The sequence below is a fragment of the Chenopodium quinoa genome, unplaced genomic scaffold (assembly GCF_001683475.1).
Source record: "Chenopodium quinoa cultivar QQ74 unplaced genomic scaffold, ASM168347v1, whole genome shotgun sequence".
NCBI lineage: Eukaryota > Viridiplantae > Streptophyta > Magnoliopsida > Caryophyllales > Amaranthaceae > Chenopodium > Chenopodium quinoa.
The window spans coordinates 5,169,285-5,193,296 of record NW_018745454.1 but is presented as its reverse complement, the minus strand read 5'-3'; the positions used below and the strand labels follow the sequence as shown (position 1 = coordinate 5,193,296).

General features: G+C 34.1%; 2 protein-coding genes and 1 long non-coding RNA gene across 3 annotated transcripts; 2 read left to right on the top strand and 1 right to left on the bottom strand.

The window, feature by feature from the left end:
• The first annotated feature begins 248 nt into the window (after positions 1-248).
• Positions 249-1,079, top strand: LOC110714534. The gene is made up of 2 exons (XR_002510123.1): positions 249-461; positions 836-1,079. It is a non-coding gene; the product is annotated as an uncharacterized LOC110714534 (long non-coding RNA).
• A 5,816-nt stretch (positions 1,080-6,895) lies between these two features.
• LOC110714399 (zinc finger MYM-type protein 1-like) lies at positions 6,896-10,389 on the bottom strand. Its single transcript, XM_021892905.1, has 4 exons — positions 9,871-10,389; positions 7,993-9,763; positions 7,286-7,370; positions 6,896-7,100 (listed from the first exon to the last, which is right to left on the bottom strand). Exons 1-4 carry the CDS (start codon positions 10,387-10,389, stop codon positions 6,896-6,898), a joined length of 2,580 nt encoding a protein of 859 aa, XP_021748597.1.
• A 6,784-nt stretch (positions 10,390-17,173) lies between these two features.
• LOC110714661 (cytochrome P450 90A1-like) lies at positions 17,174-20,656 on the top strand. The gene is made up of 8 exons (XM_021893215.1): positions 17,174-17,802; positions 18,024-18,173; positions 18,415-18,666; positions 18,974-19,060; positions 19,265-19,343; positions 19,614-19,720; positions 20,133-20,260; positions 20,353-20,656. Exons 1-8 carry the CDS (start codon positions 17,281-17,283, stop codon positions 20,450-20,452), a joined length of 1,425 nt encoding a protein of 474 aa, XP_021748907.1. The 5' UTR covers positions 17,174-17,280; the 3' UTR covers positions 20,453-20,656.
• Positions 20,657-24,012: the final 3,356 nt, after the last annotated feature.

Sequence of the window (24,012 nt, the reverse complement as noted above, 5' to 3'; positions counted from 1 at the left end):
GGTTAGGACCCGGTGGGTCCGGACCCGGACCCGGTACCACCGGTTCCGGTTCCGGTTCCAAAATTTAGGATCCGATAGCAACCGGTTCCAATTCTGGGTCCAAATTTTTTGGACCCGGTACCCACTACCACCCGGTTAAACCAATTTCGGTACCGGGTACCCGATACTGGATCCAATAATAACGGGTACCCGATTACTGGTACTGGTTTTTTTATATCTAAGTAGGATTTTTTTATACCCACTTACCCAGAATCTAGATAAATTTGGCCCATTTATTAAAAGTCCAATATGAGGAAAAACCCTAGTTCATTTCTCAGCCACCATCACTTCATTTCACACTCTCTCCTCTCTCTAGCTATTTCAATTTTCAAAATTTAATCCCTAGATCTCTCAAAATCTCAAGTTTAATCTTTGTTCATCGGTGTCATACACTCTCCCATGGTTATCTAAGCGAATTCGAGGTAATTTTTGTTTAATTATGTTCGTTTTACTTGAATTTTTATGTTTATCAAGTCATTTTCGTTTAAATTTGTTCATCTAATTTTTGTGCGAAAATGTTCATGTGAGATTGATTTTTTTTTTTTTTTATATTTAGTTGTTCACCTTTGTCCGTTTAATAATGTTTGTTCTAATATATCTCTTAAATTATTAAGTCTCTTACTAATCGTGTTTATAATTTTTATTTTTACAAAGTTGGATGATAATGGGCTTACACAAGTTGATGATATTTTAGGAAACAAATGTAAATGTCTATTTTATTATCTTCTTTCTTATTAAAATTTTATTCTATATTAATTTTTTACTCACTAATTTTGTTGTATTTTTGTTTTACAAGGAGTTAGAATAGTGTGGTTTGTGCTTGGATCCATCATTGGATTAATCAAATGGTTTGGAGCTTGTATTATTACTTTTGTATTGTGTAGTGGACTTTTATATTAGTTGGTTGTTTGTATAAGCTTTTAATTTTATGGAACTTTTTCGAGGAACTTTTAATTTGTAATTTATATGTATTTTTAGCTTTAATGTGTACTCCTATTAATAATTATGTGTATAATATTGTGTGTTATAAATTAAGATTATACAGGTTGCGGGTTTTACATTATCATAGAAACATAGCATATAAGCAATTAAGTAGGAACAAATTTTAAAAAAATTGTTAAAAAAAGTCATCGGGTACCCGGTCTTGGAACCAGTTCCATCCGGATCCAATACCAGTTCCAAATATTTAGGACCCGGTATAACCGGTTCCGGTTCCGGGTCCAGATTTTTTGGACCCGGTGTAACCGGTTCCGGGTCCAAAATACCCAACCGAGTACCCGGGTATGCTCACCCCTAATGGTGCACCTACCTATATATGAACACCCGAATACCTGATGTATGTATATAAAAGGTGCTTGTTAATAATTGAATGTAATAAAGTTTGTATACTCGTATTTTGACAAATACTAACCAATTAGTACAAAACTCTAAATTTTATTTATTTTTATTTTTATTTTTTTTTTTACAATGAGAACTTCATAAATAAAGACAAATTACAACCTAAGACATCTAAAACAAGAAATTAAAAACAACAAAACCCACTTAACTAAACCAGTAGAGGGAAAGAGAAATGAATTAATACACCCATGTGCATCATACCAAACATCTCGGAGCCCGGATAACCAAAAGGTTCTTACCAAAACCTTTTGTTGGACCAAAAGTTGCCAAACAAACCAAAACCTTGGAGAAGGACAGATAATGCAAGCGAATACTAAAGAAGGAAACCGAAACTTAGTATAATCCCTATGAAAAATCCCGACGGAAGTAGTGTAGAGACAATACACCCGAAATTCAAAAGCACCCTATTGCTGAAAAAAGGACCCAACACCCGACTCCACTCCTAGGGAATTATCTCCTAAGAGTCCGGGAGCCAAACCATAAGAGTCGAATTTTTTCACGACTCTACTAAGAGAAACCTTACACCAAAATGTAGGTTTCTTTCCTGCAAATCTACCTATATAGAATGCAAGAAAATGGAGGACTTTGCTTACCCCAAACATTAAAGATGGGGAGCCTCCTTCAAGATTGAAATTTTTAATGATGATTGTCTTTGTCATCATCAACACCAACACCGACACTGGGATGATAATCATTGAATGAAGACCTATATCATCCCGCAACCAATAAGCAACAGGGCCAATGTACAACCCTCTCCCCTTAAACTTACCTACCCCCTGCAAACTCCAAATGCAAGGAGTACTTTCTGCTTACATAAATATCGCTAGCCTCTGGAAAACAGCACAAACACAGAGGACATCGCCCAAACTGACAAAGGGGGAAGCCACACATGCAACATGACAACTTCCCATAACACAATCCCACCCCGAACAAGCAACTAAAAGGACCGCCAACCAAACTAGCAAGGGATTGTTAAACCTTACAACCCCTAAAACCAACCAACAAGGTGCCGAGAACAACGACCACACTTCATAACCCTCTATAACTTGAACAACTTTAAAACCAAACAAAACAACAAAACCCACCGGTGTTAAAATAACTTTATTTAAAACCAAACAAAACAACAAAACCACACTTCATAACCAACCAAACCAGAAGCTTACACAAAAACAACATAATAAAACCAAACAAAACAAAACAACAATTAAAATAAAACAAGAACGCAAAGAAACGAAAGAACATAGGAAGGAACAACAAGAACGGGAAAGACCTCACCGACAATAACCAACTCAACACCACGGACAATCGTTAGCGACAACAGAAAAAGAACCCCTCACTGAATCTAACTTTAGATACGCGAGGAAACCCTAGCCTTAACTTCACCTTTACCGTCGGGAAATTAGATTAATCCTTTCAACGGCGGCGTTAAGGGTAGCCCTTTGGTTCTTTAGTCCTTGAAACTAGTCGCAAAACACTTGACGATATACCAAAACCCACGAACTACCGAAGAGGATTGGAGCTCCCTGCCTTCCTGTATTCTTCGCCAAACAGACCAAAAAACTAAAAATAAAATAGCAAAAAAAGGTATTAACGGGAGGACTGGGCTCGCCGGCGACGGCTAGGCGAAACGCCAGTCGCCGGCGAGCAGGGCTGAAGAAAGAAGGGGGGCGGTGGAGGATAAGGATGGGGTTAGAGAGAGAAGGGTCGAGAGAATTCTTCAGTACAAATATGTTTAGATGTATAGTATTTGTTCCTCTAAAAGTTAGTTTTGCTGGCTTTTGTAAAACAATTTCAAAATCTATACTTAGTATTTAAAAACACAAACCATAATTTTTCATGTGACACATGTCATCACAAGTCACTCACTACCACATATGATACATGTCACCCCTTTTAATCTTTTTGTTTAAGTCTTTATACATTCTATAACTTGCAAATTCAATTAAGAAAATGAAGTGTTTCATTTCCATCATAATAAAATAAAGTTGAACCAATTAATACACATCGCATAAACATATGAATTGAATTGTATAAAAATTGTCTTTTCAACTAATAAACTTAAAATATAACTTAAACCAATATGTCATTTCATATCCTACAATCTCCATGTATATATATACGTATCTAAATTCCTTTATCTTTTTCCACAATTCTATCCTCATTCTTTTTTTCTTTTAAGTTTTAGCAATGAAACAATTACTTCGTATTTCATATCAAAAATTTCAACTATTGAAAAACATACCTACATATAAAATAACCTAGATGAGAACCCATGCATCGAACGGGCCAAAAGGCTAGTTGAATTTAAAAACTGTCATCCGCCAATATTTTGTGAAACATTAGTACATTACTAACCGAGCGAGGATCTATTTTTCCATATACTAGGGCAGCTAACGCGCGCGTTGCGCGCGGAATGGCTAGCCATTTCGAGTTAGCTTTTTTCAGCTTGTGTTTAGGAATGACAATATCCATTTATCACATGTATACGTAATTATCACAAGTGTAGCTAAAACTTGGCAGTGTTTGGGTGGAACAACGATTACTTTAGTTGTGGACGATTACTGTTTTACATTATGTGTTTAAAATAAGTGTTTTTTAATAAAGCCTTACGAATTTAGACCATAGTTTTAAGGTTTATTGGAACAACTAAAGCATATAACCTAATGCATAATAGTCTTAAACCATAACCTTGAAAATGTTACAAACAAAAGGTTCAAAAGCAACAATTACAACCAAACATTGAGCATAATATGTTGTATGTGGTAGTGTTCTTGTATGAAGAAACACTGTGTACTTATTCATGTTGTAGCTAAGTTGTTCTAGTAGAGTCTAGGAAAAGGAAATGGCTTTGATAGCCCACTTTAGAACCCGAAGTCTAGTTAGGGATGTTGTTGATGCAATCTAAACGTACAGTAGCTTGGTTGCCAAGGTGGTAGTTATTACTTCAAATTCTTGTTAGTCGCCCTGTGAAATAATGCATTGAACAGTACTAACCTTTGTTTTTTTTAAAGGTGAAGGAGATATTAAGATGAAGGAGAAATAGGAAAGCCAAGTATATAAATTGTTGGAATTATAAAAGAACTATCAGTTTCCTAAAAAAAATAGTTACAAACTTTAGCAATTCTTGAGCTTGGTTTTAATTAGAATTTAATTAGAATTGAATTGATAATAGGAAATGAATGCACGAAATTTGAAAAAAGTTACAATTATTGTTTATGGGAATAATTATTGCAAATTATTTTTAAGTACGGAGTACTATTTTAATCTTCCTATGACAGATTGATAACGTAAAATGTTGTGCAATAAATTAAAAATATAGCATCCATTGAGCTAATGAAAAGCTTTTTCACATTCATCATCTTTATTGCTGGTCAATTATTACTTTTGAGTTGTGCTTCATCTTCTTTGGGTTTTCTTCAGGGATGGTGATTAAAGATTGAGCAGATAGAAATTAAAGTGCAAAACTCAATAATGGGTAGGGATTATAAAGGGGTAAGAATGTAAATAAATATTTTGAAGGGCAAAAAGGTCCATGCACTATTCATAACAACAACTTCCCACTTTTTATAAGGTAGGGATACATGTAAATAATTGCATTAATTCCATAATCAATGCCTAACTACCCCTAAAACTTTATCCAATTCAATATTTTTTATGAGTACTATATACGAGTAATTAATAAATGAAACGTAGGATCACCTTTTTTTTTTTTAACACAATGGATCACATGATGTTTTGTAGTTTTGTACATTGCAAAATGCCAAACTACTTCGTAGTATATTGTAATTACATTTAGCTTAATCGATGGCCAAGTTTTCTTAAATAAATTATGTGATTATTATGATAACTTTTATATAAGAGATTAGTATGGTTAAATTTCATAGTGATACATATGGAGCCATTGAAATTGTTTTTGTAATTAGTTAATTAAGCGAGAGTGTTAGTCTATTGTTTTCAGTGCAAATTTAGCGAGAATATAATTATATAATGCTTTAACTTGTGCTACAAAACTTAAAACTCGTATACACAAGTATGCAACAATCTCGTGTAAAAATAATTTTTTTTTAAAAAAAGAAAAAAAAAGTCTGCAACATTAAAAAAAAAAGTCTGCAACATTATTGTTAATAAAATCTTATAACATTGTAAATTGATAGGAGTATCGATAAAATATATTCTAATACAGTACATCCGATTCTGGTGCAACAAGCACAAACTAGACAAACTAAATAACAAAACAACAATAAATCATAGATGTTTTTTTTTAGGAAAAATGGAAATTAAAAATCCAACCTTTGCACTTTTTCCTCCTAAAAATCCAACTTTTATTTTATTCCACAAAAATCCAACCTTTATACCCCCTTCATCTAAAGGTCCATTACCTGTTGATGACCGGTTTTTTAAGTTAGATGCCACGTGTCAACTATTAATAGGTCGATTATAATTTTAATTATTAAAAAAAATTATTTTAAAAAAAATTTAGAAACCCAGCCCACCCTCCTTCCCAGCCCACCCTATCCCCACCGGCCACCGGAATACCCACCCTCTTCCTCTAAATTATCTGGCAGCCCCAAAAATTTCCGGCAGCCACCTCTTCCCCCCCCCCCATCTGACCAACCTCCATGATTATTTTTTCAATTTTCTCCATCCTCCATTAAATTCGGCCACCATTCCTCACCACCTCCCTTTCCGACCATCCTCCCCTTACCCTCCCTTTCCGTCCACAACCTAGCTCGCACCACCGCCCAACTCTATTTCCACCCTCAAAACCGCACCTGCTCCAACCCTCCAACCCACAAATACGCCAGCCACCAAGAAATAAACCCAGCCAACAACTCCGATCCAAACCCAAACCCCCCACAAACTGCCCAGCCACCAATTAAAACCGCCCAGCCACGAAAATACCTGCCCACAAATTAAAACAACCTTTGGGCTTTGAAACAGACCGTACCACCCAAAAATCGTCGCCGAAAAACGTCGCAGTATCACGAATTTGGATGCGGTAGTACGTAGAGGAAAGAGGAAATCACTTGGGGTTGGATATCAGAGTGGCAAGAGGGTGGCAATTGGGGTTTCGGGGCGGCAAGTGGGTGGGTCTTGTGGTTTCAAGGGGGAAGCAGGTGGGTGGGTTGGTTGTTTCCGTTTTTGTGGAGAGAGGAGAGAGAAAGAGGAGTGAGAAGGGAAAGTGAGAAAATTTTAAAAAAAAAAAAAATTAACCTGTTAATCAGGTTAAAGGTCAAATGGATCTGTTGGAGAAGGGGGGGTATGAAGGTTGGATTTTTGTGGAATAAAATGAAGGTTGGATTTTTAGGAAGAAAAAGTGCAAAGGTTGGATTTTTAATTTCCATTTTTCCTTTTTTTTAAGGTAATAAGTTAAAAACAACACATAATAATTGATAGATGGCTTGATCTGATTAATTAACCTCATTGTTTAATTTGAACATTGTTCACAGTAAACTAGTCACATAGAAACATTGTCATCCATCTTTTCTCTACACTTCTTGCACCAAAGACTCTTCCGATCAACGAAATATTGCATCTCCTCCTTATTTTGCAAAACTATCCATACAGATGAACGTCGATAAAACAATACCTTACCAAATTGGGGAGACTTACGAACATGATCGTAGTGCATGTATAATTTTTCTACAGATAATCCAAGTTTCCTGAGTGAAAAAATATTGATTATTTAGATCGTAAATTTTGTTTGTTAATCATATACATTATGCACAAAATATAACACGATAACAAGTTAGTATAACATTATTGAATATTGACGGATAATTAAATCCTCCTAAAAACGAGATCTTGATGAAATGAATTGAAACAATGTAGTATAGAAAATATATACCAGTTGAAAAAATTGTAAAGCTGCATTTCAGTGAGGGGATGTCCATTTGAAAAGGTAACATAGATTGACCTATCCTTTGCTGGACCTATAAAGAGCCTAACATAGCTAGGTTAAGAGATAATTGAGCATGCCATGACGTTGTTAAGATCTCATATAGGCCTTTATGCCCCTGGCCTGTAAATGGACCTTTATGAGCCTCTAAAATATCTTTTAGACCGTGACCAATGCCCCAGTTCGTTCTATACATGTGACCCGCTATCAGGAAAAGAATTGCAATAGCTAAATGATGGTGTGCAATATCGGTCAGCCACAGACCCCCAGTTACTGGGTCTAATCCTCCACGCTCGGTCAATCGTAGGCCTCCAAGGCATTGCGTGTGGGTTCAAAGTATGACGACTTTGGTTTTGAGCCATAATGGATGCAGTGGCGGACCCAGGATTTTCCGACTGGTGAGTCACAATCGATAATCAAATATGTAAAAAAAAATTTTTACCAAACAACCAAATAATAGTACTAAAAAATACATCCAAATATTCAAACAGTACAAAATACAACCAAATGTTCATATAATACTACAAAAGACAACTAAATAGTAATGCAAACTTATTACAATAGTTCTCGACGAGTTTTCATGTTTTGATATCGATTCATGATATCTTCCATGCTAACATTCAAAAACAAATCATTCTCCAAATAAGTAATTAAACAATCATTCAACATTTGATCTCCCATGCTATTTCGTAGTTTGTCTTTCACTTGCTTCATGCCATAAAATACCCTTTCCACACTTGCCGTTGCGACAGGAAGAAGCAACACCAACTTCAAAAGTAAATAGACCCTATCATGAGTTTCAGACAATCCCGTTTCAACCAATTTGATTGAAAGATCACTAAGACCCTTCAAATTCCAAAACCTTTCATCTCCTCTAACAGAACAAATGTAACTATCAAGTGTATGACCAAAGACTATCAATTCTGAACTTGGAAATTCATTAGGATAGAATTTTGCAAGCTTAATCAATTTTTCCTTATCAAACTTAGAAAAACGATCCACAGGACTCAAACAAGACATACACACAAGTAGTTCTTTAGTTATTTCGGGAAATCGATTTTCAAGTTCTTGCAATTGAAGATCAATGACACCAAAAAAAACTTCAACTCGAAAATGATGTAGATTAGACACTTGTGGGCATTTACGTCTAAACAACCTCCTCCCGGGAACAACATATTTAGCCTCCATATCTGGAACTGCAATGTCATAGTCACCAATAAAAGAAATTACCTTTTCCCTATGAGAATCCCATCCTTCATCTCTCATTTTTTGCAAATTAGTCTTGGTTACATTAACCATGGCCATTGCATTCACAATGTCTTGATCGTGCTTTTGTAAGGCCACATTCAAAGCATTTGTTATCGCAAATATACTAACCATCAAGTGTGCCACGAACACAAAATCAAAGGACATCAGAAGATTTGTAAGTGTTTGAGCTCTATTAGAATCTATTGTATCAGATACTTTTGCAATATCCTCAAGAGAACCAAGGATTACAGGGAATAAATCAAGTACATTCAAGATTGTCTTGAAGTGAGATCCCCAACGAGTATCACAAGGTCTACCTAATCCACGTTCTTGATTTAAACCTGAACCCGTTTCAAGTTCACCTAGAGACAATGCATCCACCACTCTTTGAGCTTGATTTTCACGAAGAAACTCTTTCCTTTTTGGTGAACCCCCCACAAAATTCAAGAGAGGTGCAAGTACATCAACAAATAACCAAGCACAATCTGAATTCTTTTTAGCAAGTGCAACTTGAGTTAATTGAAGTTGGTGAGCAAAGCAGTGGACAAAATAAGCTTCTTTACACTCATTCTCTATAAGAGTCCTAAGGCCATTAATAGAACCTTGCATATTACTTGCCCCATCATAACCCTGACCCCGTACTTGAGAGAAAGACAAAGAATGCTCCATTAATAAGGATTCAATAGCAGTTTTGAGAGTCAAAGAAGCAGTGTTTACAACATGCACAATACCAAGTAAACGCTCACACACTTCTCCCTTTCTATTAACATATCTCAAACAAAGAGCCAATTGTTCCTTGTCAGAAACATCAGCGGACTCATCAGCAAGGATAGAAAATAAACCACCATCAATATCTTCAAGCATTGCTTTAGTGGTCTCTTTTGCACATGCATTTATGATATCTTTTTGGACTTTAGGAGAAGTAAGTTGACAATTACTAGGAGCATTTTTGAAAACAACTTTAGAATATTCAGGATTACCTTTGGAAATAAGGGATAAAAGTGAAAGAAAGTTACCTCTTCTTAAGGAACTTTCTTTTTCATCATGACCACGGAAAGGCAACCCTTGGAGTAAAAGCCATTGGATAGATTCAATTGAAGCTTCAAGTCGCGTCCTATATGCATTTGTACTCTCAGCGGTTTGTTTTGTTAAGGCTTGTGTGATGCTTGAATTTTGTTTCTTGAACAAATCATAGCTAAAACAACATTATTATGTGCACTCAAGTGTTTACCGACATGTTTTCTTATTAAATCCGATCGATTCCATGATTTGAAACCATCACTAACAAAAGCATCACCTCCAAAGGCATTTTCATCCTTGAATAGATAACAAGAGAAACAATAGGCAGCATCCTTTTCCACACTATACTCAAGCCAAGTCCAAGTATCAAACCACTTAGCACAAAAGCGACGATTTTTGCCAAAAATAGAAGTTTGAGGAAATGTAAAGTCTTTGGGCTGACAAGGCTTTCTTTGAATGTAAATTCTTCTCACTAAATCTCTATCATCTTTATGAAATTGACTCATTTTTCTCCTCTTTCCTGGATCTTGTGGAAGATTAGCAAATTCATGTTCACTTAATCTTTCTCCAAAGATTGGGGCATTAGGAGAACATTGGCCTTGTTCATTTTGAGGGGAATTTTGAGTTGAATAATGAGATGGAGATGAAAGTTGCTCACTTTCTTGAGGTGGAGTTATAGTTTGTTCATTTTGTGTTGGATGTGGAAGAGAAGTTGGAGTAGGATTCTTTTTAGCAAAGAAGCTAGTAATGTTTTGCATTTCATTTGGAGTATGTTTTCTCTTCATTCTGAAATTTGAATAAATATTGAACTAAATCAAGCAATATTCCCCAGAAAAATTATTTGAATAAATATTCAACTAAATGGTCTAAATCAAGCAATTTCACATAATGACATAATCACATAAACATATTACACAAAACACAATTACACAAAACAGATTTCACATAAGTAATAACTAATAAGTTCAAGAGATTTCAATTACACAAAACACAATTACACAAAACACAATTACACAAAACAGATTTCACATAAGTAATAACTAATAAGTTCAAGAGATTTCAATTACACAAAACACAATTACACAAAACAGATTTCACAAAAAAAATCAATTGATGATTAGTTGATTACCTACCTTGCTAGGCGGAGGCGAGCAGCGGAGCAGGCGGAGCAGCACTGCAATAGGGCCACGGGCAGTCGGCCAGCACCGCAGCACGACAGTCGGCAGCACTCAAGTCTCAGGCACCGAGGCACGCACTCAGCAAGACAGCAATTCGCCAATTCAGCAGCACAACCAACTACAAATTAACAAATCAACCAAAGTTTAAACCAAAGTTTATTATAATTAACTAATTAGACTGAATTAATTTGAAGATTAGAAATTAAAAATAAAAATTAGAAATCAACTTACTAGCACCGACGTTTCGAGTAGCGATTTCGAAATGCGATTATGCGACTATGCGAGAAGCCACGAAGAGGACGGAGTCCACGACCACCGACGTCCGACCACCAGGCGATTAGGCGAAGAGAACGGTGGCTGCCTGGCTGGGACGAAGCGAAGAGGCGAACGCCGCGAACTGAAGAATGGAGATGAGGCGAAGTCACGAAGAGAAGAAGGCTAGGGCTTGAAGTCTCCTCTAACTGATTTTAATTTATTTTTTTTTTTTAAATAACTTAAATTTTTTTTTTGGGCCTGGTGAGTCACTTGACCCACCAGGTCTAAGCCCAAGTCCGCCACTGAATGGATGAGATCTTGTGAAGAGAACGCACCCAAATGCAGGGACGATAGTAGAATTGTATTGTCTTTTAATTTTGTATAAATGAATGTGAGACCAGAGTGGTAACTTGGTAGCATATTTATACTAAGGTGGAGAAGGTAATTTAAGGACTTTAGTAACATTTAGTAAAGCTATTAATGTATTATCCATAAGTGGGGTATGCAACTATTATGTTACATACCTTAACTAGCAAAATCAAAACAAGTTCCACACTTTGACCCATTTCCATACTTTTTAATTTGCATTTCCACCCCTTTAATATAGGTTTATTATTACCTTATATAAATGATTATTGTAGATTATTACCTTACATATATGATTATTATAAATTATTACCTTTAGAAATGATAGTTTAATTTATCAATGCAATTATTTCATCTCCAAGTCCAATTGCTATGATAACAAATGAAAGAAAATGTGCAAGACCCTTTGACTCTATTACTTGTAGCAAAATTTAGTATGTCTTAAGTATTGATCTCTAAAACTTTGACCAATTAAATTATTTAACATCCACTAATAACAAACTTAACATAAGATTAAAATAATAAAAACACATAAAGCCCCTTTAAAGTGATTTAGATTATCTCCACACGCGACACATCTATCAAATTTAAGATTTCCAAGCTTGATCCCATGAAAACCACAACAATCTAGGTTAGAACCTCGAATTAGATGAAATAAAATATCATGAACAATACTTATTCTCATTATTAGATATTTAGATACACGTAAAGTTTTTAACATAAAACAATTAATAAATTAGGAAAGCAATTATTTGTGTGTGTGCGTGGGTGTGTTTTTCATTTTTTAACTCACTCGTGATTATCTTCTACTTTTTTATAGAAACTGGATTTGAAAGCTTGCATCAACATAAATAATCTTATATTTACAATAATTTCTTATGGCACCAAGCAATTATTGTCTTCATGAAAATCAAGGGGCATAATTTGTCCAACAAATTTCATTACACCCACATCTTCAAAAAAGTTAAAACTAATACGAAATGTCATATTGTCATGTACTACCTTCGAATACTTGGCGGGAAAAATACACACAAACAGAACCATCATCGAATCCCTAGTCTGAGCCATTCACTTCGCTTTACTTCATTCATTATCTCTCTCCTCTGACCAACAACAACAACTATGGAGAAGAGAGATGAATTCTTACCCATTCAAGAATATTATGATGATCACTGCATTTCAAGTTTCCGACGAAATTCCGGTATGAGGAACTTTTTTTTTAAAAAAAAAATCCAGAAAAATATATGATCTTTGAATTTTTTAAAGATTAGCCCTAAATTTTGTTTGTTTATATTGTTAATCCAAGGGTCTTGATACTTATCGAAAGGCATACGATGTTGAAATTGTCGAAATTGGAGGGTTTGCATTTTGCAGTCGATTACATTGATCGGGTTTAGGGGTGAGGATTTGGAAGCATGAACTATGTGACTAATGTGATTTGGTTATTATTGTTTTTGGTTAATTGCATGATTGTAAGGTGAATTTGCGGGTTTTGTTTTTGATCACCAAGTGTTTGATGAAATGCCTCTTAGAGAGATACTGTTGTGTTTTGTTTGTAATGGAGTTCTGCTGTTTGTTCCAGGGTTTCTTCAAGAAATCGTTTGACAGAGAATAGGCCTAGAGGTCTTGTGTTGCTGTGAATGGGACTCGGATAATGGTACGAGCCGTAATTGTTCGAATGAAATGATATTTCTTTTGTTTGTTTGTTTTGTTGATAAGATATGTTGTGTTACCATTGAAAGAGGATTGTTGCTTTTAAAGAAAGAATAACTTTTAACTTGCTCTTGAGTTTAACAAATGATCATGCCTATTTTTTGTCATTTGAAGAGAGTAATACAAGGAACTGACTGAATTAAATTGATCTAGTACTCCTTGAATATTGTATTTCTTGGTTAATATGTAGACAATTATTATCTTACTTCGGTTATCCTAATTTTCTTAACAACCAAATAGAGGGCAGATGAAAAAATAGTTGCTGAGATTTGATATATATTGTAATTTTGTTTTCGAAATGTAGTAGTGAAGAAGTTAAAAATGTCGATTTATAAGCTTTCATCTACAATTCCAATTACGTGCCCATGAAGATAACTATGGTGCTGTATTTTGATATGTATGTGCTGTGCATATAATGCCTGTAAGGGTATATTGATTTTGTCATTGGTTCAGATACTCCCCTCTCTCCCCTTATTTATTCTAGATATTGTGGAAAAGGTAAACAATGTTCATTAAGTGTCAATCTTATCATTGTGTCATTGCTTGATTTTTTTATTTTTTTATTTTTTTTTTTTATTTTTTTTTTTTTTTTTTTTTTTGGCTAGCAGTAGGGATTTATTTGTTATAATTTTACAACATAATCAATTTATTGGATTTTCTTCTAGATTGGTCTTCCGAGTGGTATGCTTTGAAAAGGGCTACTGAAATTTTTTATACTGCAACTATACGTTGCCATCAGATTATATTGATAGAACATATATTCAACAAGAAGAAAGATAAGAAAGACATTTTAGGTAGCTCATAATTTCACTTGCATTAATTTGTAGTTGGGCCCTTTGATATTTAGGATTGCAGATTGCTTAACCAATTTTAGTGGCCTTCTTCAGTTTCCAATTTTTAGCTTTTGTTCCTCATGTTACGTCATCTGTGTTTTACAACTAGAATCATCATAATATTCTCATAACATGTGCTCTGTTCTCTTTCACTAGAAAGAACAACTTATGATAGATGATCAGTTCCTTTGCTCATCATTAAAAAGATACATGTAAGCTTCTGAATGTACGCTGTACATAATCTTTCAAAGTGGCTGCAACTGGAGTATATGATTCGGCTTTGTCCTTCTATTGATCTCCTGCATATATTTTAGATTTCTGTCTAATATCTAAGATCCCTGTTGATTCTGTTTCCATCAGTGGGAAATGTCATTTTCTTGATTGGTTTTTTGACAGGTAAAGCCTTTTGAGTTTTGATTCAGGAAGTTATAGTTGATAAGATAAATTTTAAGCAAAACCTCAATCATAAAATTCCAATGAGGAAGGAATCGCGAGAATATTTGAAGAGTAGGTACATATATGTTACCAGGAGCTGCAAACCTTTCATTACATTAAGGATTACAGCAGTTCTTTGTGCTTGCTTACTAATTTACTAAGCACAAACTCCAAGAAAACTCTTCCCATTGATGTGCTCCTTGCCGTTTGACTCAAATTCAATGTTTTTATACAACAAAAATTTGTGGAACTCAACCTTTAACATATTTATTTTTACATAAATGACAAGTACCTTTTATGTATTTTTAAGAAATCTATCTTAACAGACAAGTTGACTAATACACACAACTGATTGATATTTTTCTTGACCTTCAACATTAAGTATGGTTCACAAAGCCAGTTCTCTTCTAGGGCCTGGCTACTCGCCACAATAAAGTGTTACATATAAAAAAAAAAGGTGTTTACATATAAAATTGGTGAAATGGTAGTGTGCATTGGACACTTAAATTTTGTTAGGTATTGTTTTAAGCAAACTTTTTTATAAGTTTGTTGTTTGTAATACAAGTGGTATTTAGAAGGTAATTTCTTATATATTATAATCCTTTACTTTTCTTAATGAAGACGCAAAATATGATTTTCTTATTGCTGTACAATGCATGGTTTTGCTATAGTATTGAGGATCCCTCTACTAATAACATGCATGTATTCTTGGTTTGTAATCTTGAATGATGGCATTATCTGCCAAGATGAAAAGTTCATAAGCATGGGGTTTTATTGATGATGATGTACTTTGTATACAGTATCATTCTTCTGGCCTAAGGAAGTTTAATTGAAATAGGCTTTTTTGATTGGATCAGAATTTTGGCTAATGTTTATGATTTGCTCTGTTTAGACATCTTGTTCCTTCTGTGTTGTCCTCCTTTTCATCTTCCCTTATAAAGAAAAAGAATTGATCATTTATTCCCTCAATTTATATATATCTCTCATTTTTCAATGCATGAAGCAGGTGGTGCAAAGATTTCCATTCTGCTCCTTCAGCTTTGGGTATGGGATATAATCTTACAAACTTGTCTCAGCTTTCTCAAAATTTGGCTTTGTCACCACTTGATATTCATCTAATGAATTATAGAAATGACAAATGATTAAATAGTGTATTTTCAGCCTTTCACCAAGTGTTGTATAAGTTCTTATATTCTTAGGGCAATTTTTTTGTTTGTTTTTAAATTTTATAGTTTGCCTGGGGAAAAAGGGGGTAGGAAAGAAAAAAGCATTTGCTGAACATTCTTCTTATAAGTTTTAGGAGACATGATACATAAGATTTGGAACAAGCATAAAATGGGAAACATGCATCAGGAGACTTAATCTACTGAATTAGAAGCTCAAGTTGATAGGTTTTCTTCTTCCCTGGAGCAAGCCCTATCAAATGCTCTGTAACAGTTATTTACTGACAGATGCTCAAGTGATGCTTATAGACTTATAGTTACTGGAATTCCGTATGGCATGGACAAACACTGATAGAGTTATATAAGCTATAGTTACACACATATGCATCAGTCACATAATTTTTTTTTTCCCCTGCAATAATCCTTTTACATTTTGGTACTCTTCATCACATGACATACAATCACAGCATCAAAGTTGCAGAATTACAGAAAGATCCAGTGCTTGGATTCTGCAGACGATATGTGCTTAAGCCCTCTATAGTCAGCTCAAGGAAATGCTGCCTTGCGTTCTTTAAGGTAGGACATTTTGTTGATGCAACATTGTTATTCGTGCTTATTAGTGTGATTCTGTGAAGGTAACAATCTATCTTCTGAGAAGTGCGATTCTTAAGTCAGTATCCGAATGAATTATTTTTGGGTAGGAAATCTTGTTATTGTTGCTGTTAAGTAGGACTTTTTCTTTTCTTTTTTTATTTTTTTATTTATTTATTTTTTTTATTTAAAAAAAAGGAAATTTGTTTCTATTTTTTCATATCAAGAATCCTCTTCAAAAACTTCCTAAAAAAAAAAAAAAATCCTCTTTAAAAATAGTTTTAAAAGTTGTGAATCTGTGACCTCACTCTGACCCTTTTAACAGTTTATTTTAATTAATAAATCTGTGACAGTTTATTTATTTACTTCTCAATGTTTAAATTTAATTTGAGAAATTGAGATATTATACATAAATTCTTGGATCAGATAGAAAACAGCAGATAATTTAAACAATATGATTTTAAGTAAGGAGATAGGCGATATTGACAGTTAGAAAAGTTGACAATTAGAATATGACTCGTGTAATAAAGCTATCCAATCATAGTAATGAAGATAACTTAGATAGCATATTAGCATATTATTCTATAAGCAGCATAATGTGATGAGTGCATAGTGATTTATGAGAGCTTAATAATATTAATGTAATTTTGACCTATGACTAATTAATTTAGCAGACATCTATTAAGTGTGTCTAGTTTTAGGGGAAAAAAATGAATTGGAGTAAAATGTAAAAGGGTGATGAATGTAATAGTGATATACGAAGTACATACGTAGTAGTATTTTGTATTGTGTATTTGTGGTGTTACATTAAATTATTGTGATACTTATATAGTTATATTTTCATATGTTAGATTATATTGTGGATCATATATGATTTTTAGCTCATTTTTACACAACAAAAATATTCGCTCAAGTGTTCAAAATACAATGGAATTTTTTGTTTATTGAAAATATATTTCAATATATGTTTTATTTTTATATGAAAATTAACTAGGTAAGTGCACTGTGCACCACATATATTCTGCAATGATTAACTGGATATTTTTTTAAGGTAGACTGGTTGAGTATAATAATATCCTAACCGAGGAATCTGTCATTACTCTTCTGTCTAGCTCAGCTACTAAACACTAGTTTGCTCTCCTATGGAGTTCTCATTAAATGTCACGATCACCTTGTTCATCTCTCTTCTCTCCCTCCCCTTCCTACTCTTCACTTTGTATCGCCGACGGCCCAACACTCTCCCTCCTGGTAAAATGGGTCTCCCCTTTATCGGGGAGACCCTCCAACTGATATCGGCCTTCAAATCCGATAACCCTGAGCCTTTCACAGATGAACGTGTGGGCCGTTTTGGGCCCATCTTCTTGACCCACCTGTTTGGTGAGCCCACAATCTACAGTGTTGATCCCGAGGTCAATCGTTTTATCCTTAACAATGAAGGCAAGTTATTTGAGAGTAGTTACCCAAGTATAATTGCATATTTGCATGGGGAATACTCACTGCTTTTAATGAAGGGAAATTTGCATAAGAAAATGCACTCTCTTACTGTCAATTTTACAAAATCTGCTCTTACTCGTGGCCGTCTTTTGCTTGATATGGATCGTCTGATGCTGTTTTGTATGGACTCCTGGTCTCCCAAACTTTTACTTCTGGAGGAAACTAAGAAGGCAAGTATTTCCATCTTTTTTAACACTTAATAACTTTGTGCATACGTTGCAATTTAAAATTAACAGAGAAATTACACAAAACCTGTACATGTTTAATTACGGAGATACAAACTATGCTACTCAGTTAAACTTTAATTTATTATATCTTTGCAGTTTCTGTATCCCTGAGGTTCAAAACTAGTGTATACTAAATTCCATCATATTCTTTTGTATGAATGCAGGTTACATTCGCATTAACTATAAAGCTTTTATTGAGCTATGACCCTTGTGAATGGACAGAGAACCTTAGAAAAGAATTCCTTCTTATTGTTGAAGGCTTCTGGAGCATTCCCTTGCCTTTCTTCTCTATCTCTTACAAACGAGCAGTTAAAGTACTTCCCCTAATTTTCTGATCTTAAAATCAATATTTTGCATATGATCTTCAATTGAATTTGATTTAATTCCTTGTTTGATGAATATAAGTTAATTTATGTCGATCTATGAAAAAATGTATTGAAGCTTATATTTATGAGTAGGTATATATCATCAATCATGACTTGGAAATTACTTTTCTACATCTCTAAAATTTGGACAATATCATATGTTAATTGGATGGTCACTATGTGGTTGAAGGCTAAGACAAAAGTGGTAGAAGCTTTGAAGTTGGTGGTTAAGGAGAGAAGAAGTGCTAGGGATGAAGGGGAGAGAAAGAGCGACATATTGGGGGCTATTCTGGACGAGAAGGCTGATGATGAATATTCTGATGAGATGATAGTAGATTTGCTGGTGTCTTTGATGTTGGCAGGCTTTGAGACCACCTCCTCAGCAATGACTTTAGCAGTCAAATTTTTAACTGAATCTCCACTTGCTCTTGCCCAACTCAAGGTAATCGATCTCTCTTTATTTTCTCCCCCGTTAATTTAAGAAAATTTGTAGTATACTTTGTACTCATATTGTATTGACCTGAGAAAGTCACTCCAGTATGACTTTGTTTTTCTCCGTGCAATCATGTCTTATTCTACCTCACTTATGAGATTAAGGCTTGATTGATTGATTGAATTGTGTCTTCTTCTAGTAAAATTTCCCCTTATGCATGTTTGAAGTCTTTGATGGTTTTTCCTAGTATGCTCTAGACTGTTGGCAAATATTAATACATTGCATAAGAAATTAATATGCTGTAATTATACAACAGGAAGAACAAGAGAAGATCAGAGATCAGAAGGGTGATAATGAGCTATTGGTTTGGAATGATTACAAATCAATGTCATTCACTCAATGTGTAAGTCGTCTTATTTATATATGGTACTTAGTCTAGTAACCTACTTCAAACTTGCATAAATTTGCAATACTGTATTTTAATCTTCTCTTTATTTCTATAATTTTGATAGAGTGAAGTTTTCTAACAATCTAATATAGAAACTTTAAGCTGTGTAGTATTAGGCTAACAATATTCTAATTTCTGTATATATGATTATATGTCCAGGTTATTAGTGAAACTTTGCGAATTTCTAATATCGTTGGTGCCATATTTAGACGAACCCTATCAGATATCCAAATGAACGGTATTTCTATGAGTTTATATGTTTACTTGATCCTTATCTTTCTAGTGGAATTCCAAATATTATGTTTTGTTTAAGATGAATATTAAATACTATGCATAAGGGTGATTTTTATAATTAAGTTGTTGATTATTAAGAGACTGAAAAAGAGGTGGCATATTCCGTCTCACGTATGTTACATCTCATACTATAACTTATGACATTTATAGGCAATTATCTTAAATCATAGTAGTTGAGTAATATATTTCTGCCTCTGGGTCAATATGTTAACAGGCTATACAATACCAAAGGGATGGAAAGTACTTGCAGCAATTAGGGGCGTACATATGAATGATGAATACTTTAAGGATGCTCAATCATTCAACCCTTGGAGATGGCAGGTTATTCATCAAAAATCCCCTGCTCTAATTGTTACCTAGATTCCCCTTTTTCTGGTTAGAATTTAATTATTTTGGTCATTTTTTAAATTTGCAATCTCCTTATTTCTTTTAATAAGATAAAAATGTATACTCTGTAGCTTATATGACCTCTAGTATGCTATATTACTAGTTTCAATACACTTGTAGTGAATGTAATATTACTTTTCAACCAGATATATAATGTGGGGGCCTTATGTTCTTGTAGTAAGTAATGATGTAACTTGTAATTAGAACTGTTAGATTAGCTGTATTCATTGCATTGATACAGATACCGAGTATTTAGATGTAAAATTTTGTTTACTACGCAGTAGATCATTAATACGAAGTTTATCTTTTTCCTGGATTGATGATGTGTTTTTTGTCATATGAACAGGGTGATGCAGAAATGACCCCTGCTAATGTTTTCATTCCATTCGGGGGAGGGCCCAGGTTGTGCCCTGGCTATGAGCTTTCTAGGGTATCAATCTCCATCTTCCTTCACCGCCTCATTACAAAATACAGGTAACATTGTGTTCTTGTCTATAAATTGGCATTGGCATATACGTATTAATATCATCACCCTTGATGTCTTACATGGTTTGGTTTTTCAACAGTTGGGAGGCTGCAGAGGAGGATAAGCTAGTCTTTTTTCCCTTAACTGGAACACAGAAGCGGTATCCCATTAATGTACGCCCACGAAATCCATCTGTGTGAAGAGGAAGACAGGAGAAAAAAAGTATCATACTATAAAATGGTTTTTTCTGTTAGAAGATAAATATGAATGCCTATAATTATTTGATTTGATTTCACAATGTTCACACAAGTCCAAAGACTTGTGAACTTGTGTGGCATTATATGTAAAACTCTTGGCTATATAAGCCATGTTACCGGAGCAATATACATAACCAATTTCTCCATCTTCTCTTACTCCTTTATAAAACTTTCTATCGGTAAAACTTTAACACGTTATCAGCACCAGTTTTCAGTCAGGTATATTTATACCTACTTATAAAAATTTATAACAAAATAATACTATCTACTTCTAACTGTTTCGAGGAGTATGCTCTATAGTTGCCCATATTTGGGATCCTCTATAACAGAAACTCAAACATTTACTATATATACCTCAAAAAAACAACGGTGAAAGTTCTCTTACTTGTGAATTTACTACTATCATCTTTTGTTTATTCATGTTGATGTTTCTTTGTTTGATCCATGTTGATATTACATACTCATTTTACGTAAATTTTTATCTTAGTTATTATAATTGCTAAGTAGTAGCTTTGCATGCATATTATTATTAACTAGATTAACAAAAAGATGCAGCCTTTTTATACTTATTATTTTTCTTACTTTTACATACTTTTTTGTGTTTCTTTCCGTTTTCGAACCCATGATCTTTTATAGATATTAGGGCTCTCGGACCACTATGGCTTGCATTCCCAGTGTGATAACCTTTTACAATTATAAATATATATATATGGACCATAATTTACAGTTGTACAGAACAGTAACGGATAAACCTACCTCTATAAAAGACGGATTTTTCCCCCAATTTCACCACAAATCCTTTATCTCTTCCCACTTTTTATCCAAAAATCACCTAAATTTTTTTTTTTCACCCCCTTCTTCTCCGATATGTTCCCCGACGACGGCAACTAAAACACCCAAAACACCTACAACTTCACTTTTGAAGAAGATTTAAGGAAGATAAAACAATATTTCCTTCTAATTACGGCACTTGTAGTTCTATTAGTAGCAATATTAATTTTTGTCATTATGTATAAGTAAAACTCACTTATTTTGTCGTTTTAGTATATTAAAAGCTTGTTTTTGTTTTATTATGTTGTTTGTTGTTATTAATCATCATTGTATAATATTACCGTTATCATTATAATTATTGTTACTACTGTCATTGTTGTCGTTTTGCTGTTTTTTTTTTTGCAACTAACATGATTAATTTTTGTCTAATCATATAATTACTCACAATAATAAACCAAGGGGGAGAAAAGACTATATTATTTATGGTTTATTATTATTAAATTTAATTATCACGTGTCTTATTAACTTAATTATAAATATGGAAGAACTAAACATGTGAGTTGTACATATAATTTGTTATTATAATCTAATTATCACAAAATTTGTTGTAGCTAAAATGGGAGACCTTATAAAAAGACAGTTCAGCATCTTAGATTTATCTGGAAAGAAATTTCTGGAATGGAAAGTGGATGCAATGATGAATTTGAAAGCTCAAGGTTTGGAGCACACTGTTAAAGAAAATAAAAGTCCCTCTGGTCAAACAACTGATGCTACCTCTTCTGCAATGACGGTTGAAAAACCTATCACTGAACAAGACAAGGCAAAAGCCTTAGTGTTGTTAAGGCATCATTTACATGAAGGCCTTAAAACTGAGTACATGATGGTTGAAGATCCCAAAGAATTATGAGATTGCCTTAATGAAAGATTTGGACACCACAAAAGGGTGCTCCTGCCTAAGGCATTATTTGATTGGACAAATTTACGGTTCCAGGATTTCAAATCTGTAATTGATTATAATTCAACCATATATGAGATAGTGTCTATATTGAGATATTGTGATCATCCGGTTACAGATGAACAGATGATTGAAAAAACACTCACTCCTTTCATGCAAGTAACATACTGTTGCAAGAACAGTATCGTGAAAGAGGTTTTAAAAAGTTCAATGAATTAATGAGTATATTGCTTGTTGCGGAACAAAATAGTGAACTTTTGTTGAAAAATCATAACCTGAGACCAACTGGGTCTTTGACCACTCATCATGAGGCAAATGCAACAAATTCCTATCCACCCGAGTCAAATGCTACAAGAAGAGGTGGACGTGGAAATTACAATGACCGTGGAAGAGGCCGTGGAAATTATCGCGGACGCGGCCGTGGTCGTGGTAGAAATAATTTTCAAAGAAACAGTAATTTCAAAAATTTTGAAAAACAGAAGGGACAGTCATCTGGAAGCCACAAACAAACTCCTTCGAAAGGAAAAGACACATGTTACAGATGTGGCATGACAGGACATTGGGGACGTACTTGTCGAACGGCCAAACATTTGGTAGACCTTTACCAGGCTTCTGTAAAAGGCAAAGAGAAAAATGCAAAGCAAATTATGTTAATGAGGAAAATGCTCCTTGTCCCAGCCTTGATGTGTCTGATTATTTCATGAATAATGTTGAAATTGGAAATGATTTCATTCTTGGAGAAAACAACAATACGTAGGTTTCTCATCTACTAATGTAACATATGCTATGTTTTAATGTATTTTCTTAGTTCCCTGTATTTTAAATTTCTAGTCATGTACTTTAAATCTCTATCATCAATAAAAGTTTGTATGATAATATTCTAAACTAATCTCAAATTTATTTTATGAAGATATGGATCTACCTGAAGTTAGTTCCGAATATCAATGTCTTTTGGACAGTGGAACAACACATACTATCTTAAAAGATAGAAAATATTTTTCACAACTAAAGTTGTTTCAAGCAAATGTAAACACCATTTCCGGGTCAGCTAAATTAATTGAAGGATCTGGAAAGGCTTGTATAATGCTTCCAAATGGAACAAAATTAATAATCAATAATGCTTTATATTCGAGTAAATCTCGAAGAAATCTCATAAGCTTTGAAGATGTACGCCAAAATGGCTATCATCTAGAAACAATGACAACAGATCAAAAAGAGTATATATGCCTCACGGCAGAAAAACATGGCAAGAAACATATATATGAGAAATTGCCAGCATACTCTTCGGGGTTATATCGTATAAACATACGACCCGTGGAAATCAATATGGTATCTAACCAGAAGTTAGATGACAAACATTTGATTATTTTATGGCATGATCGTTTGGGACATCCAGCAACTGGGATGATGCAAAGAATAATAGCACATTCAGTTGGACATTCAATAAGAAATGTCAAAATTCCCCGATCAGATGAATTAACATGCTCTGCATGTTCACTTGGAAAATTAATAATAAGGCCATCTATGAACAAAATTGCTACTGAATCTCCAAAATTCTTGGAAAGAATTCAGGGAGACATATGTGGGCCAATTAATCCAGCATGTGGACCATTTCGATATTTCATGGTTTTAATTGATGCCTCTACACGATGGTCACATGTTAGTCTACTTTCAAGTAGAAATGTTGCCTTAGCAAAATTACTTGCCCAAATCATCAAATTAAGAGCACAATTCCCAGATCATACAATAAAGAAAATAAGACTTGACAATGCTGGGG

What these genes read in the sequence shown, in the direction of transcription:
- LOC110714661 (XM_021893215.1), top strand. Translation starts at nt 17,281, where the DNA reads ATGGAGTTCTCATTAAATGTCACGATCACCTTGTTCATCTCTCTTCTC. An exon ending in TTGCTCTTGCCCAACTCAAG is followed by an intron (nt 18,667 to 18,973) that starts GTAATCGATCTC and finishes ATTATACAACAG; the next exon opens with GAAGAACAAGAGAAGATCAG. An exon ending in ATCAGATATCCAAATGAACG is followed by an intron (nt 19,344 to 19,613) that starts GTATTTCTATGA and finishes ATATGTTAACAG; the next exon opens with GCTATACAATACCAAAGGGA.
- LOC110714399 (XM_021892905.1), bottom strand. Translation starts at nt 10,389, where the DNA reads ATGAAGAGAAAACATACTCCAAATGAAATGCAAAACATTACTAGCTTC. An exon ending in CCTTTGGAGGTGATGCTTTT is followed by an intron (nt 9,764 to 9,870) that starts GTTAGTGATGGT and finishes GATTTGTTCAAG; the next exon opens with AAACAAAATTCAAGCATCAC. An exon ending in CTTTACAATTTTTTCAACTG is followed by an intron (nt 7,101 to 7,285) that starts GTATATATTTTC and finishes TTTTTCACTCAG; the next exon opens with GAAACTTGGATTATCTGTAG.